The sequence below is a fragment of the Carassius gibelio genome, chromosome A3, assembly GCF_023724105.1.
Source record: "Carassius gibelio isolate Cgi1373 ecotype wild population from Czech Republic chromosome A3, carGib1.2-hapl.c, whole genome shotgun sequence".
Classification (NCBI taxonomy): Eukaryota; Metazoa; Chordata; class Actinopteri; order Cypriniformes; family Cyprinidae; genus Carassius; species Carassius gibelio.
The window spans coordinates 9,034,576-9,047,033 of NC_068373.1; the positions used below are offsets into that span (position 1 = coordinate 9,034,576).

General features: G+C 39.2%; 1 protein-coding gene across 1 annotated transcript; it reads left to right on the forward strand.

The window, feature by feature from the left end:
• Nucleotides 1–278: 278 nt before the first annotated feature.
• On the forward strand, nt 279–9,118 carry LOC127941493 (interleukin-6 receptor subunit beta). The gene is made up of 15 exons (XM_052536574.1): nt 279–666; nt 1,028–1,309; nt 2,274–2,409; nt 2,526–2,677; nt 2,912–3,054; nt 3,483–3,627; nt 4,029–4,105; nt 4,210–4,444; nt 4,743–4,931; nt 5,025–5,126; nt 5,567–5,698; nt 6,986–7,129; nt 7,286–7,364; nt 8,025–8,100; nt 8,181–9,118. Exons 1-15 carry the CDS (start codon nt 603–605, stop codon nt 8,550–8,552), a joined length of 2,328 nt encoding a protein of 775 aa, XP_052392534.1. The 5' UTR covers nt 279–602; the 3' UTR covers nt 8,553–9,118.
• The last annotated feature ends 3,340 nt before the right edge of the window (nt 9,119–12,458 follow it).

The window sequence follows — 12,458 nt, forward strand, 5'->3', positions numbered from 1 at the left end:
GTAGTCTCTATAACAGATGACACAATTTGAGTGGTGCTTAAATAGTTAATTCTTGTTGCGTGCACGCGCTCTCAGGAGACCAAGACCTCAACTTGTGGGTATTTGACAAGCTCTAAATAATCAGTTTCCCCTAAAGGTCATTGCATTTACAGAATGCATTTATAGTTTTTTTTTTTTTTTTTTTTTGATGGTTGGTTGGTTAAGCGCAGGCGGGGTATGGGCGGAGTCTTGTGATGCGCTTTCTGTGAAACAGGCGTGACTCGAGCTACTGTATGTTTACACGTGAAGAGAGATGAACTGTGTGTCATTTGAAGAGGTTTGTGCACGCTGACTGCAACTTAATCTACGAAAATTAAACAAAAAAGGAACAAGATCACAGCAAATGGAAAATGCTCGTTCCAGGATGTAAAGACGAATAGTAGCCTACTGTTTTTCATTGATTCGTGAAAATAAGTTTGACGACAGAGAAAAACGCGGATGTGGGTCAACGATGTGACTCTGGAGCGAAACAATCAAGTCTCTGAGCGAGGACTTTCCGTGACTCTGTAATTCGGACGTTGCGTCACACTGGACTTTTTTTGCTTGCCCGAGTGCCATGAGCGATGGCATGGAGGAAGGTCAAAGTGCATTTTATTATAATACTTTACCTGTGGATATGCTCTCAAGGTGAGCAAAAGTATTTCGTTTTCAATATTTCATTCTATCATATACATGTAAGTGACAATATATTGTTATTTATGCAATAAAGTGGTTGTTTCATACTTTAAACCTACTTTTTGTAAAACTATGTTGTTTCAATTATATATATATATATATATATATATATATATATATATATATATATATATATATATATATATATATATATATATATATATATATTATGAAAGAATGTCACAATCCATTGAGACTCATTATGAGCCCCAAAACTCTTTTGGTCACTTTTCTCTGCATTTTTGTATGTATCTGAGTTCATCATAGCTCTGTTGCCTCAACTTGCTATTCTTGTCTTTTTTTATTTGTTCAGCCTCTTGTGAAGTGGTTTTAAACTGTTGGTGGAATCAAGCTCTTCCTGTGGCACGTAATGTGTCTGTCGTGTGCCACACGAGTTCACTGGCAAGAGCAAACAGTTGTGATGTCTGCCAGCTTAATGTTATCACCCAGGACCACAGACATCAGTTTCCCAGCACATGTGCCAGTACCAATGAAACTATCAGCTTATCTATAGCAACAGAAGACATAGAGAATATTCGCTGCACGTGCAATGGAAATACAGCAGAGACCTGCAACGTTACAGTGAGAGGAGGCTGTGAGTATGACAGAATTGACCATTCATCTGGAATGACCTCATTACTAGCTCTGGAAATGTTTCGTTCACTAGATGAACACAATGAAGGGATTTGTTTGATCCCAATCACTACAGCATTTGGGTGTTCATAAACAATTAAGATGAATGAACAAGTTAGGGGGAAAAGTACCCAAAAAGTAGTCGGATTATGTTACATAAAATGTATAATGTAGCAGATTATGTTACTACAGTTTCATAATGTAATTATAATCCGTGTTCAGAAATGGACTACAGCAAACTCAGGTTAGACACTATATTGAAATGAACTCGGATGAAAACGAGGCTGTGAAGGATAGACTTGCAGTCAATGGCACGCAATGTGGAAAGGTCCCACAGCATGCAATTTTCACAACTTTCGAAACTCTTTTATGACGTTTTCGACTACCAAAGGCTTTTATCCGAGAGACATTTCGTCAGCTAAACAATTGGTTTGTTGTTAAACAACAGTATATTTCACTGAATGCACTGTACTTCTATCCCTCACATCCGAGTCACGCTGACTAAGGTCTATTTATAAGTAATCCACTTAGCACTGTAAGCGCAAGACTGAAAGTTGTGTTGCTGTAGCTCAAACAGTAGAGCATGGGTTGATTGCAAGGAAATGCACGAATTGATAAAATGCATACTTTAATGCAATGTGAATCATTTTGATGAAAGGCAACTGCTGAATAGGGAACTCTTATTTGGTAACAGAGCTTAATTTGTTTTGTCTTTGAGAAATGCTTTTGTGATGAGATGGTGTCCCAAAATAGCCAAGGATGTAATGTGTGCGACACTCTGGTGGCTTTCTTTTGCAGATTTCCCCACATGACTTCTGTTTTCTCAGTTTAAACAGTAATGGGGCTCTTGCAGCACACTGTCTTGGTTTTTGTTTCTTTTGGATGGCTTCCCTCAACAAAGTTTGACAATCTTGCATCTTTTAAAGATCCACCTTCTCCCCCGTCCCGCCCCGTTTGTGCTGTTGAAGACTTGGAAGTAGAAGACATTTCCTGCTCTTGGACCAAATCCAATGAGCCAATGATTCCTACTGTTTACACCCTTCACTGGAAAGATTATGATGGGTGTGTGTTTTCTTATTAACACCACCATTGCATTATACATGGACTTTGTGTTTGAGCATCTGACAATGTTTTTTGTTGTTGTTGTTGTTGTTGTTGTTGTCTGTGTTTATATAAAGGAAAATTAAATCCCGGGAAAGCAGTAGTGAGAGTGCAGTCATAAAGCGGACTGAGTATATGAAAAGCACTTCCACCACAGCATGGGTCACTGCCAAAAACGTGCTGGGTTCTGCACAGTCCGAAAAGTCTGACTTCAACACGGGTCATATCAGTAAGTCATGTTTAATATATTATAAACCATCACTTGCTTTCTTGAAGCACTGTAAATTAGCCAGTGTACACATTGTTCTGATGATTATTATTAATAAATGTAAAGAAAGAGTGTGTGCGACACCTCCAGAGTCTCTGATATTCTACTCCATAGATATATACAAGAGTTCAGAGGTTTGGTAACTTTGTGCCAGCTTATATATTAAAAAAAATGTTCTTTCCAATTTTTTCTTAGAACGGCCAGACCCCCCATACAATATTAAGCTCACCTCTGTGCCGCTGGAGTTGATCTGGGACATGTACTGTGATGGATTGGGGCCCTTAGACAAGAGCTGTCAAGTGCAGTACCATGAGAACAGTCACATGGACTGGATAGAGGTGAGAGGAGATCGATCTGACTCTATTCTGATTTGGAAGAATATTTCTTCATTTTCCTTTAAGCTTTGAAGTCACTGGCTTCAGGGGTGCAGTTCACGTGTTCAAAAGTGCTTTTGTAAACTGAGTTTCTATAGTGAAGAAAATCCATCTGCAATTTAATGGCATCCATCAAAATGTTGGGGATTCAAGAATCAAAATCGGATTGTTTTCAAACATGGAAGTCTCAATAAGATACAGATTATAAACTAGTTCCAGGAGAAGAAGCACAACAGCGTTTTGTATTTACTACTAACTTTTTTAACAATGTTTGCTTCTTTAATGTAAATGTGTTCTTGTTCAAGACTACCATCAAAGATGACTCATTCATTTTACAGTGTCAGAGGTTAGTTCCAAGCAAATTGTGTCTCTGTTGAATTCTCATTGTGCAGGTGGGTGATCGCCAGGTCACGTATGTGTTGGACGACCCCCAGCCATTCACAGAGTACAGTTTTCGTGTTCGATGCCACTGTGGACATGAAGAGAAAGTCATGAGTTCCTGGAGTTCAGTGTATTCAGTCAGGACGCCTCCTGCAGGTCAGAGAACGACCCCTCATTATGGAAGACGCTGATGCACTCATTAATCGTTTTATTGAAGATGTTCTTGATGCACATTCACACAGCAGGAGAATATGGATGTGTCTCCTGTTTTCGAGTTCTATATACAAAAGCAGTTTGGATTAAAACAAGAGCCACCACCATGTTGTGTATCCAGAATGACTCCCTCTAATGTTTTGGATCATTTGGCTCTCTCCAAGGCTACATTTATTAGATCAAAAATACAGTAACAACAGTGAAATGTTACTACAGTTTATAATAACTGAATATATATTTAAAATGACATTTATTCAGTACATTTAGTCTGCACGTTTCAGTCATTTATATAACAAAATCAGTGATAATGACTCTGATGTGTCTGTAATATTGTCTCTTTTCAGCACCAGTTGGACAGCTGGATGTTTGGAGTGACTGTGCCCCTAATTCTGACAAATCTTCCTGTAACGTCTATTGGAAGGTAGACTGTACTCCCATAATGCATCAGTACGTTTAGTGGTACAGTAGATCATGCATGAGCAGTCAACATTTGACTGTGTCTCGCTGTCGTTTTCTGTCGCTCAGGAGATGCCTCTGTCTCAGGCTAGAGGGGACGTTATCAGCTATATTGTCACGCTGCAGCTTGAAAATGGCACGCAGTTCACCAGGCAGCGGAGAGACACTGAAAGTCAACATCCTGCTGAACAGAGCTGCCTGCGGTTGAGTGTCCCACTCAAGCCGGGTGTTATGGGAGTTTTTGTGTCAGCCAACACCTCAATGGGCACATCAGACCCCACATTCATGCCGTTTGCTGTGAGGGGTATGTCAATGCCAAATTCTGATCGAAAGCAGCACATCAGTATCTTAATATGATTTCTGAAGGATCATGTGACACTGAAGACTGGAGTAATGATGCTGGAAATTCAGCTTTGATATCACATGAATTTTTTAAAAATACAATAAAATACTGAATTTGGAATTGTCTCACAGTAGTACTGTTTTTACACTATTTGTGATCAAATGAATGCAGCCTTAACATTCAAATCTTACCGACCACAAACATTTTGAAAGGTAGTGTAGAATTATATCTTCTGTTATATGATGTTTATGCCCTGTAGGACAGACGACGCCTGAGGTGAATCTGAGTGTAATAGGTGAGAACCAGATGCTGCTGGTCTCATGGGCCGTACACCCACAGTTCTCTGAGAGCGTCCTGGAGTATGTGGTACAGCACGTGTCTGTGGTACCTCCCTCGTGCCTGAACTGGGTCAGAGTAAACCGAACCCAGAGATCTGTCACACTCAAAGGTGTGTGTGTGTGTGCCGGTGTGTGAGAGAGAGAGTGAAAGCTGTAGTGCGGCCTGATGCTGACAGTGATTTTGTGTTTGCCTCCATCCACAGGTGACCTCAGGAACTACACAGCGTATAATGTGTCACTGTTCGCTGTCTTCAACAACCACAGCACCTTCCTCAGTTCAGAGATTGCATACACACTTGAAGGAGGTATGCCATTTCTTAAATCACTGAATGCACTTTTATTTAATTGACAATAGTCCACAAGATAGCACATAAAATGGGGCTTTTCCAGTTTTATTTGCAAATGGTACAATACAGCACAAGGTCAAAATTCTTTCAATTATCATTACCAGGAATTAATACTGGCATCCTTTTACAACCGCTCTGACAAAAGGTTACATCAGCTATCTTATTTGTTAAAAGATGCATTCATTTTAAAAGTGTATTGCATTGTAAATAATTAGCTTGTGAATTGCGACAGTACCATTCACTTGGATTTAGAAAAATTGTAATGCATTCCATTCATAAGACATTTTCTCACACTGAGCATGTTTTAGGGCTCAAAGAACTTGGCTAGTAAATGTGAGATCCCATAATCAGGTTTTCTAGCCTTCATGTTTGTGTCATCTCTTCATCTCCCCCGCCAGTTCCTCCTGAAGTCCCAGAGATCAGTGTGAATAACATCTCTCACTCCTCTGCCACTTTGACATGGAGCCCCATCCCTGTAAATGAGAGCAAAGGTGTCATCCTGCATTACTTAGTGGGCATCAAAGAAACAGGTAACCCATGGTCACTCCTTTAAAGGGGAGATCTAATGCAATTTCATGCATTCTGACTTATGTACACTGTTAAAAAGTTTGATTCTCATGCTAAACATGGCACAGGTATTTCTGTGCCAAATACACTCCTTTGGGGTAGGGGTGTGTGATATGACGATTTTTGATCGTGGACGATAAAAATGTTTCCACAATCTATTTTTGAAAAAATATTGTGCTACACTGTAGTTCTGGAGCCTCCGTCATATACTGTACAACACCACATGCATTCACAGCAGTGTTAACTCAGTGGTAGAGTTACTCTCTCATTATTTGCATGTGCTTTTAATTGTTTCATTTGCGCATTGATCTGTCTCTGCACCCGAAGCACGCACGCTAAAGCCTGTCAGACAGCGCCTGACTATTGAACTAAGTTATCTTTTGTGCTAATACTGTAAAAACACACAAGTTTTACATGTAGACCCAGTTGGTTATGTCTAAAATGAAAGTAAACAGTTGAGAGAAAAACATATAAGTGCCTGTATATTAGATGTGTGCAGGTCTTAAAGGGACAGTAGGACTATTTTAACATGTAGCTTACTGTCATTACTGTCAAGGGATTGATCATCCTAAAATGTCATTTCTGTCATTATTTACTCCCAAACCTGTATTAATTTATTTTTTGTACTGAACACAAAGTAAGATATTTTAAAGAATGTGTGTAATCACATTTGAATTTAATAGTAGCAAAAAAAATACTATGTAAGTCATTGTAGACCAGCAACTGTTTGATTTTCCACATAGCATTTATGTTTAGAAGAAGAAAGAAACTCATTCATGTTTAAAACCACTTTTGAGTGAGTAAATGGTGGTATAAATATAAAACACTATAACAGAATTGACGGACAGCTGACAGAATTTTTATTTTTGGGTGAACTATTTAACGTTAATAAAACAACAAAACACAAAGAGAAAAATCACTGACCCTGTATGATCACATAAAGGCCGGAATTCCTTGTATGGGCACTTCTCCCAGAAGATCGCGGGCATTAAGTCAGCATATCAGAATGATTTCTGAAGGATCATGTGACACTGAAGACTAGAGTGATGGATAATGCTGAAAATACAGCTTTGCATCACAGGAATAAATGACATTTGAAAACATATTCAAATAGAAAAGGATTTAAAAAAAAATTATAATTTTGCACAATATTGATGTTTTTACTATATTTTTGGTGAGCATAAGAAGATTGTACTGACTATAAACTTTGAATAGTAGTGTATATCTGTGTCCTATGGCCTGTGTAACAGGGTCTAAGATTAGCAGTGACAGAACCAGTGTGCTGTTGTCAGAACTGCAGCCGGCCCAACAGTACCAGGTCTGGGTGAGCGCTGTGAGCGCTGCTGGGGAAGGCAACAGGAGATACACCACTTTCTCCACCAATGAGAAAGACCGTAAGTATGAGGAAGACTGGCCGTTTCTCTCTTCCTTTGGGATTTACATTGCATGCATTATCCAGAATACTAGTAGGTCCTTGTTTTGCATAAATTATGTAGATTAATTTAGCTTTAGGTAGTAAACCAATCATTTCTATCCATCTCATCTCCTAGGTGATGTTAACACAATACTGTTTGCTGTATTCATACCATTATTGATGTTCCTGGTATTAGTTTGGGTTTTTACATTGGTGTAAGTATTGCCTTTCATCATAATTCCATCTATATGGTCGAAAGTTCATGGACACCCCCTTCTAAAAGCTGGTTCACACAGAATGCGTTTTTTTTCCATTACGCTGTGCTCTATAGTTTTTCTACATAAATACGTGTTAGATGTACACATTCCACCATCCACGTCTCACTTTTTTCAAAGGCATTCTGTGTGAGTGTCCCAGAAACAATGAGCTTGGCTAGTCCAGTGAAGATAAATCCTAATTCTACCACAGTGGTTCCCAACCTGGGGAACTAGAATGCTTTGAGGTCAAATATGGATGCAAAAACTTTAGTTTCTATGAATGCTTCAAAAGATCAGCCACTGATTTGGATCCAGCTGATGTTCAATTCCATTAATTCCATACGTGGTCATCATGCCGTCACACCACATTGTTATGACACAGAAGATGTGAGTGTGTGTGTGGCGAATATAAATAGCTCAATGGCAGCTGTCAGATTTTACAAAAAGTCCACCTATTTTAAGATATGCAGATCCATTATTAGTTATTATGAGTAGGTGATAGTATTCTGAAAACAAGCATTGTATGCATAGGATTATCATCTTGCATACGGTGTACAAAATTAGTGGAACTGATGAACTCAACATTTTGTGATAAATGAATTAATATCTGCTCTCTAGGTGCAAAGCAACTCTGTGTTTTGTGAAGATCCCAGATCCAATAAACAGTAAAACGTTTAAACATATGAACATTCAGGTGAGAATCTAAAGTCTTTTGAGTGTTCCTTATGAAAGAGAGATCACGTATATTTGTTCACGTCTTGGCTTTTCTTCCAGCATGTGTGGCCACGGCTCTGTTCTCCTTCTGAGTTGACCCTAAAGATCTCGGAGCTGGAGATTGTGGAGAACCTGGATCCTAACACACCTACTCCTCCATCAGAGACTGAATCAGAGAATATTTTAATTGATGTGGAACCCCAAAATTTTCAGGTGCCAGATGAACTGGGCAAAACAAGTGAAGGTGGAGATCAGCCTGAGGAATCTAACAGAGGAAACATTTCAAAGCCTGACACTTGGGCAAAGGAGTATAGCGAGATGGTCGACACTGATGAAGAGAAGGATGATGATGGTGATGATGATGAGTGGTGGCACCAGCAATGTGTCTCGGACTACGAAAGACATTTTTTGCCTTCTGTTAAAGCAAATTAACTTTTCACACCTCAGGATGTTTAATCTGTACTGTAGTGCCTTCAATGTAACCATCAGAAAAGGACAGTTTTACTGAAGAACCATGTGTACTTTTTAATAACATGGAAAAGAGTTATAAGACAAGTGTAATTCATGAAATGACACAAATGTATCCATGAGAGGTCTTGCAGAACTACGCACAGATTTTAACATTTACAGTCCTTCACACTAGCTGCAACTTTTAAAGTTGACACATATTTTTTGTGTCACTAGCCTCATCAAAGGACTATACAGGTCTCCAGAATACTTTCCTCTTTTGCCATTGGTCGGCAAAATGAATGTTCCTGCCACAAACTCCAGCCATTGGTTGAGCTAATGCTAGGCAGGTCAGAATGCTCAGATAAACGAGAGCACAGTTTTGATAGATCCTCAGTGACACGTGGCTTACACTTTTCAGGGATTTCAGCCTACAAATGTATTATAGGCATCTCTGCACATTAAACCTTATAATTTAACATGGAAAACCTTGCACATGTTGACACAAATGAGATAGTATTACTAATAAATACACAACTGAATGTACATAATTTTATATAAGAATATGCTTCTTATTTGTGTCCATTATATCTGTAAGATTAAATTCAATTTAAGTTTATTTATATTGCCCTTTTTACAATGTAATCTGGTAGGAACGCTGTATTTTGGACTACCTGTAGCTTGTTTATTGAAGATGCAGGACAACCACCTACTGTAGCAGTGCATTACAATAGTCCAGTCTAGAGGTCATGAATGCATGAACTAGCTTTTCTGCATCAGAAACAGGTAAGGTTTCGTATATTGGCAACGTTTCTAAGATAGAAGAATGCTGTTTTTTTAACATGGGACATATGGTTTACAAAAGACAAGTTGCTGTCTAATATAACACCCAGATTTTTGACAGTAGAGGAAGTAACAGTACATCTGTCACAGTGTCTGGGTTGTGTTCCCTGGGGTTCCACTAGATGTCCCCCTTTCTCACGGTGTCTGTCACCTTATCACTTCCTGTTCCCTTATTTGGTCACCTTCCTCCTTGTTGTGTAATTGATTGTTCCCCACCTGTCTCCTGTTCCCTCATTATCCTTCTGTGTATTTATACCCAGTCTGTCTGAGTCTGTGTTACGGAGTCCTTGTTTAATGTCTGAGTATTATTCACGTCCGCCTTGCCTTGCCTTGCCTTGCCTTGCCTTGCCTTGCCTTGCCTTGCCTTGCCTTGCCTTGCCTTGCCTTGCCTTGCCTTGCCTTGCCTTGCCTTTCTGGTTTTGACCCTGCCTGGACTGTTTACCCCTTTGGATTATCCCTTAATAAATGACTTACCTGCAATTGGTTCCCTCTCTGTGTTTCCTGTACACCGATCGTGACAGAAAACACAGAGTGGGAACCAATTGCAGGTAAGTCATTTTTTTTAAATGGTAAATGGACTGCATTTATATAGCGCTTTCAACAGACCACATGGCCATCCAAAGCGCTTTACAATTTGCCTCACATTCACCCATCCACCCACTCATTCACACACCAACTGCGGTGTCTGCCATTCAAGGCACCATCCAGCTCGTCAGGAGCAGCTGGGGTTAGGTGTCTTGCTCAAGGACACCTCGACATTTGGTCAGGTGGAGCCAGGGATCGAACCACCAACCTTCCGGTTTGTAGACAACCTACATGAACCACTGAGCCAGTGCCGCCTTTAAGTCATTTTACATATAATTTTTACACATTTTATATATAACTGAGTATCATTTGCATAACAGGAACTAATCCCGTATTTTCTAATAATATTACCAAGGGGCAACATGTATATTGAAAATAGAAGGGGAACTAGTACAGATCCTTGTGGCACTCCATATTTACTGGTGATAAATGAGATGACTCCCCATTTAAATAAACAAAATGGTAGCGATCGGACAGGTAGGATCTAAACCATCTTAGAGCCTGTCCTTGAATACCTGTATAGTTTTGTAATCGATCTATGAGTATGTCATGATCTATAGTGACGAATGCAGCACTAAGATCTAGTAAAACTAGCAATGAGATGCAGCCTTTATCTGATGCAAGTAATTTGTCATTTTAAAAAAGTGCAGTTTCTGTGCTATGTTGGGGCCTGAAACCTGACTGAAATTCATCAAGAGATCTTTTTTTTTGCAGGAAGGAGCACAATTGATCAGATTTAGTTGATCTAGTAGTTGTGGTTTAGTAAGAGGCTTAATAACTGCCAACTTGAATGGCTTTGCGACGTGACCTAAAGATAACAGCGAGTAAACAATATTGAGAAGCGTTTTTTCTGCTACAACTGTTTCAGTAATTTAGTGGGTACAGGATCTAATAAACATGTTGTTGGTGTAGACTATTTATGGGGTAGACAATTTTCTCATACATTTTTTACATTTTAAATAAAGATTTCAAGTCAAATTTATTTGTTTTGCTCATTGTACTGCTGCATTATAAGTTAGAGTGCTCTGTTACCAGAAGTGAATGTGTCCAAGTAATGTTCATTTCACAAATGAACAGTTTAAGATAATATAATTTTTTAGAAGGTTTTTTTTTATGTTTTTGAAAGAAGCTTGCCATGGCTGCGTATTTGGTCAAAAATACAGTAATATTGTGATTGTTTTATATGCCGCAAAAATGTGGTTTGATGGTAAAGCTGAATTTTTAGCATCAGTGTCACATGATCTTTCAGACATTATTCTAATATACTGATTTGCTGCTCAAGAAACTGTGTACAGTGGAGAACAAAATTAGAAAACAATCTAAAAATTCTTGATATTTTTCCGAAAAATGTATAATCTTCATTGCTCAGAATTTGAAGGAATATTAGCTGTGAATAAACCACTAACATGTTAGATGAAATGAAATTAGAAAATAAGAGAACAGTAACCACTGAAAGGAAGATTACAACTAAAATCCGGGAAGGTTACGGCTGTCAGAAATGTGTAGAGGCCCTCACTTTGAGTGACTTCAGCACATCTGCGGCCGTAGGACAGCATTCGTTTCTCACACTGCACTGCTGTGATCTTGCTCCATTCTTCTTCCACTCTCTTCCATAGTTCAGTAACTATGGTGGGTTTCTTAGCCATCTGTCACCAAAATTTCCCAGAGATTTTCAATCAGGTTTTGATCAGGATTCTGGGTTTTCAACTGAAAGGAACTGCTTTTCCTGTTTTGCAGTGTGACTTGAACATTGGTTTGCATGAAAATTGCACACTGATTGTGAGAAGCTTGAACTGCATGTTACTGTCTGATAAACATTTGCATTCATCTGCCATGCATCTGTACCAGAGGCCCAACTCCTGCTCCTCCAAACCATCACACTTCCTCTTCCGCATTTTACTGACTTCTTTACACACTTGGGCTTCAGTCTTTCCTCTGTGTGATGGCGAAAAAAACGTTTCCCATCAGACCCAAGTAAATTAAACTTTCTCTCATCATTAAAGTGAACTTTGGACCAGATCTCCTCTCTCCACACAACATAAACCTCAGCAAACTGAGGTGACTCTAGCCTTTTGATTCTTTCTGCTGATGAGAGGCTTGGTCACTTTCAGTCCGACTTCTCTTAAGCTTGTCGAGACAGATCCTAAGCTTGATCAATGCTGAACTGGTGAGCAGTTCCAGCTGCAGTGTTGAACCGATTCCCCATTGAGAGTCTCATTATTATCCTGTCCTCTCATGCATTTGTCTTACGTTGAAGACCAGCCGTTTTGGGGGACTTGAATGAATTAAGATGCAATACTTGAGAAGTCACAGATTTGGAATGACAAACCTCTTGTAAAGTATGTTACTTGAACTGGTTTGGTTTAGATTGGATCGTCAAAGGGCATCAGTAAGAATCCACATAAGTCCATGAGTCCAATCACTCCTTTTAATAAAGTTTCAAGCCAGCTGACATACTGTATT